At 39.2% G+C, this 5,690-nt stretch overlaps 1 protein-coding gene across 1 annotated transcript; it reads left to right on the top strand.

Moving 5' to 3' along the window:
- The first annotated feature begins 1,781 nt into the window (after positions 1-1,781).
- Positions 1,782-4,612, top strand: LOC129871737 (pentatricopeptide repeat-containing protein At1g53600, mitochondrial). The gene has a single exon (XM_055946708.1). The coding sequence runs from the start codon at positions 1,900-1,902 to the stop codon at positions 4,063-4,065; it is 2,166 nt and encodes a 721-aa protein (XP_055802683.1). The 5' UTR covers positions 1,782-1,899; the 3' UTR covers positions 4,066-4,612.
- Positions 4,613-5,690: the final 1,078 nt, after the last annotated feature.

Raw genomic sequence — 5,690 nt, 5'->3', positions numbered from 1 at the left:
CAATCCGTAATTTTTTGTTGAATCAAGGGGAATACATGAATTTAATGAGAGCCCTGTCCATGCTATTTTCAAGGCAACAGTTCAGGTGGGGATTGTTTCAGAAAGATAATGGATGCAATCTAGTTAAATTTTTGGAAACAAACTAATAAGAAAAAAGTAGAAGTGAGGTGGATTGCGAAGTGCAACATTACCATCAGTTCGACTATTAATTTAAAGAGTTTTAGATATTTGAAGGGCTGCGTATCTTGAACGGCTGTAATTTAGGTGTGGAAACAAATGTAATTTGTCGATACACATGAACATAAAATGAAGTGGTTGGAACTTACAACTGTTAACGGTATGCACAACTCCAATATCTAAGTGTGTTTTCTAGGAGGAGGAACAATGCTGGACTGAAAAATCAGCGCATATAGGTCAATCGATTAACAAAGTGCACATGATGGTGTGAGAAACAAAGGCAATATGTTGGTCGTAGAAGTTGAAACAGGGGATGCCTCTTCGTTTTCTCCAGAAGTTGGAAGTGTAATGGGAGATGGCGTTGGGTGAGTGTTTGATATAATTAAATAGAGGAGGGAGAGAAAAGACAGAAGATGCATCTATTGGGTGTAAAAGCTAGAAGTTGTACCTTTTGGGGATTGTTTGGCCTTGGCGACTGTCCAGTTTGTACGAGTTGGAAGAGGCAATGTATAGCGGTGGAGGTTGAAGTGCCGTGAAGGAGTGTGGAGCGGGAGGTGTTTGTAGTTGGTGATTATTTTTAAGCTAGCGGTATTTACATAATTTAACTTTCAAGTTTTTGAGTTCATATTTTTAAGATAGTACTAGTGTCTATGATTGTGCTTTGCACGCTACTCCTTATTAATTATCATACAAATAAGTATTCTGATGACTAATTCGGAGCTCCATTCCAACACCCAACTCGGGACTCGATCCCGACATCCGACCTCGACTTTGACACCAGACACCTGACTCGAGATCCGATCTTGATATTTTATTCTGGATCTGATTCGAAATTCGATACCGACATTTGACCTTTGACACTTATTCGAGACAGCACATCAAACACCAACTTCCGACCTAAGACCCAATCCAACTCCCGAATCGGGACCTGACTTTCGACCTGAGATTCGACTCTGCATCCGACATTCAAATCGGGATCTGATTCCACCCGACCCTAACATCCGATACGAGATCGACCCCGACTTTCGACTCCTGATCCGGCACCACTTTCAACTTGAGATCCAACTCTTACATCAAACCTTTGCTATGACTTGTGAATTGTGATCTGACCCTGGATCTAACCTAGGAACCGATCCCGACTTTCGACATAAGACCCAATTCCAACTTTTGATTCGGGACCCTAGCCTACTTCTGAATTAGGACCCGACCAAGTGATTCGACTTTTAAATCGGGATATAATTCCGATACTTGACCCCGACGATGAAGGATATAAAAGTAATTCAATATTTAATGGATATTTTGGTCGACTAATATTATTAAACGTGTAGAAATTTTTTACTCATAGTTTACTTGAAATATATTTAATGTTAAGCTCCTAGTATTAATAGGATAATATATATCCTACCATAAACATTAGTCCTAATAGAAATATGCTTTGTTTAATCATAGTACAAAATTATATTTATACCTATTAGTAATTTTTTAGATGAAGAAAGTTTTAATTTAAAAGGGCAAATAAGTAAATCAATTTTTAATAAATATTTTGGTCAATTAATATTTATATTCATGCTTTTATAATAATAGAGATAGATAGATAAATATAGATGTCTTACTCCGTGAATAAAGAGGGGGAAAATCGAAAAGAAAGATTTGAAAAACCGCGCCTTTCTTTCTCCTTCAAACTTCTCCTGCTGGTATGGAAGCTTTCTTGGTTTCTCAGTCATGGTAACAAAGCCGAACCCCTTACATGTCCGCCCAATTCTCTCTTTCTCAGAATTTTTACTTTCTAGCCTTAAATACTCAACTTCTTCGAAGACCCTTTTTAACGCCGGCACCAAAACGAATAAATTCTTGATTTACTGTAACACCCAGATTGCAGAAAATGGTCGAAATGGAAAAATTAAAGAAGCTGAATCCATTTTCTATCGTATGCCCACCAAAAATATCGTTTCTTGGACGGCAATGCTTACGGCATACTCTCAAAACAGGCAACTCAAGAATGCTCGTGAAGTGTTCGCTAAAATGCCTGAAAGAACCGTTGAGTCGTGGAATGCAATGCTGACGGCTTATATGAGGAATAGAGTTGAAATTAATGAGATTTTTAGTTTTTTTCAGTTGATGCCGGAGAGAAATTCGGTGTCTTTTGCTGCGATGATTACGGGTTTTGTTAATGCAGGGAGGTTTGATATGGCGGAGAATTTGTATTGTCGGACTTCTATGGTTTTTCGGGAACCTGTTTCTTCAAATGTACTGATAAATGGGTATTTGAAAGTTGGGAGGTTAGATGACGCAGTTCGTGTTTTTGATGGTATGGTGCGGAAAGATATTGTTTCTTGTAGTGCAATGATTGATGGGTACTCCAAGAATGGGAGAGTCATTGCGGCTCGGGAGTTGTTTGATATGATGAAGGAGAGAAATGAGGTAACTTGGGGTGCTATGATTGATGGGTATATGAAAGTTTGTTGTTTCGAAGATGGGTTTGATTTGTTTCTAAGAATGAGAAGAGAAGATGATGTGAGACTGGCGCCTACTATACTTACAATCATTTTAGAAGCTTGTGGAAGATTTAGCAAGCATCAACAAGGTTATCAAGTCCATGGATTGGTTTCTCGTTTGGGATTTGAATTTGATGTTTTCTTGGGTAATTCATTGATCACTATGTATGCTAGATTTGGTTGTGTAGATGCATCTAAAGGTGTGTTCGATTCGATGTTAAGGAAAGATGTCATTTCATGGAATTCTCTTATTTCAGCTTTTGTTCAAGCTGGAAATCTTGAAGAGGGATATGAGCTTTTCAAAAGAGCTCCGGAAAAGGATGTAGTTTCGTGGACAGCCATGATTACAGGATTTTCTGAAAAGGGGTTGACTGAAATATGTGTCGAGCTATTTAAAATGATTCCCGAGAAAGATGATGTTGCATGGACAGCTCTTATATCTAGTTTTGTAAATAAAGGGGAATATGAGGAGGCTTTTCGCTGGTTGGTTAAAATGCTTCAAAGTGCAGTTAGACCAAATCCTCTAACGTTAAGTAGCATGCTTAGTGCTTCAGCTGGTATGGCCATGTTAAATCAAGGTCTGCAAATTCATGCTCTTGTTTTGAAAATGGATATGGAGTTAGATTTGTCTATCCAAAGTTCTCTTATCTCAATGTATTCCAAGTCTGGAAGTTTAGATGATGCCTATAGGATCTTTAAATTCATAAATTTCCCCAATATTGTTTCCTTCAATGCAATGATTACTGGATTTGCTCAAAATGGCCGTGGCAAAGAAGCACTTAAGTTGTTTGACCAGTTGCAGAATGAAGGTGAGCAACCTAATGGCATCACTTTTCTAGGGGTTCTTTCGGCCTGTATGCATGCGGGGCTCGTAGAAGAAGGATGGAACTACTTCAAATCCATGAGATCATTATACAACATTGAACCAGAGCCTGATCATTATACTAGCATGGTTGATATCCTAGGACGAGCTGGTTTTCTTGATGAAGCAGTTAATCTAATCAATTCAATGCCATTCAAGACACATTCTGGGGTTTGGGGTTCTCTTCTTGGTGCCAGCAAGACTCACTTGCGTATTGATCTTGCAAAGCTTGCAGCTCAAAGGATTTTGGATTTGGAACCATGTAGTGCAGCTCCGTACGTGGTCTTATCAGACCTTTATTGTATTGTCAGAAACAAGAAAGATGAGGAACAAGTTAGGCTGGCAAAGAAAATGAAAAGAATAAAGAAAATTCCAGGTTGCAGTTGGGTTTTGTTGAAAAACAATATTGGTTTATTTCTCTCTGGAGATCAGGCCCATTTGAACTTTGAAGAAATCAGCTGCACATTGTGGACGATTATGGATGACACGAAACAATTAAGTTGCATAGACCATGAGTTGTTACCACTTTAAAAAATGATAATATGTGTCAGAAAAGGATCTCCTCAATTATAATGCTTGTCCATCGACATGACTAAAATGGAAGGGGTGTATTAGCAAAAGGCTGTAGATATTTTAAGATGCCTGATTGGGTTCTATAGATAGTGATGCTCTCTGGAAGAAATTTGATGAAGTTCCTAAAGGGCATTACCAGACGATGTCCATTCTGCAGCATTTGACAAGTGGAAGGATGAAAGATTGCCATCCCGACATATTTAATCAGTGAGATGATGTCCCTGAAGCCTGCTTAATCGAAAGGTATTTGTAGCTATCATTTCTAGCATGGTCCTAGTGTTAAATTTTCAGTGTAGATACAGAATGTACAGCTCTCCGTTTTATAGAGAGGTTACCCTTCCTCACCATTTAGTTCACTCAGTCTAAGTACCTATGATTTGTTTGCTTTTCTGAAAATAGATAGGTAGACTTAGGAGCTCAGCATTGGGAGAGTGCATTCACTTTTCTTTGGGAAATCGAATGCTATTGCGGCTTTTTATCCTGCAATATTATATGAAATTTGAGGGAATTTAATCACTCAATAGCATAGTGGTTATGTTCTTAACTTGAAATGCATTTACATTTTTGAAGCTGCAAGTATGCAGCCTTTTCTTCTTATCTCATTAGTGACTCTTTTTCTATGACGGTGGTGTTGGGGTCAGCTTTCGTACCTTGACTATTCTGTCTGGTACTTGTACCTCCTACCAACATAGGTACCAAAGTTTATGCTGATGGGATCTCACAAGTCACTTTATTTACAGTATAGGAATTGTTCACAGCATAACCTTCGCAAACAGACAGCATACGCATGACCTTAGCATCCTTGAGATTGATGTAGCTGCACTAGAAGACGGACAAAAAAAAGGGCACTCGCTTTAATATCCACAACCACTACAGCCCCTACATCCACCATCTCTATCTCTAGCATGTTACCTCTACAGTCACCTCTTCTGTTACCAAAAGCTGCTGTGGCAGCTACAGCAGCAGATGCCCTACATTCCACCATCTTTGGTTGCAATGGTGTTCACCATTTTCAACCATTTTGATGTTCCAGTAGAGGAAATACAGAGGAGTCACATTTCTTGTCACATTGCAGTGCTTTTTCTTTCCACCACAATGCTCAGAACCCAAAACTAAAACTGCTGTAGCATCAGTCTGAGAGTTTTTAGCCAACATCGTCCCTTATCTACGAGAGTAGGTCTATTTTGGTCCTTTAAATATAACCTTGAGCTTCTTTAGTCCCTTAAGTTTGCTAAATGGAGCACCTTTGATCCCACAAACATAATAGACTTAAAAACTAATGGTGACTAGCAAAAAATACTACTTGATAACCCTTCGGGGTGGCCTAGTGGTTTGTGCTTGGGACTTCCATGCTGGAGCTCTCAAGTTCGAAACTCCTTGCCAGCCAAAGCAAGGGGTTTGCCTTCTGGGTCGAGCTCGTCGCACTGGGCTTGCCTAGTGCAGGCTACCTCTCCAGTGTGGTTTTTGAGATATTGCATAGGAGCGGGGTTTTATCTTGTGCGCACCCAAAGGATAGCAGCGGCTGCGGGGTTTTCCTTGTCATCAAAAAAATAAATACTACTTGATCCACAAATGATATAGAA

This window comes from Solanum dulcamara, chromosome 10 (assembly GCF_947179165.1).
Source record: "Solanum dulcamara chromosome 10, daSolDulc1.2, whole genome shotgun sequence".
Lineage (NCBI taxonomy): Eukaryota > Viridiplantae > Streptophyta > Magnoliopsida > Solanales > Solanaceae > Solanum > Solanum dulcamara.
Note: the sequence above shows the minus strand (reverse complement) of the source record. Positions and strands in the feature narration are given on the sequence as shown.

Excerpts from the sequence above, each read along its gene's own strand:
- LOC129871737 (XM_055946708.1), top strand. The coding sequence starts at position 1,900 with ATGGTAACAAAGCCGAACCCCTTACATGTCCGCCCAATTCTCTCTTTC.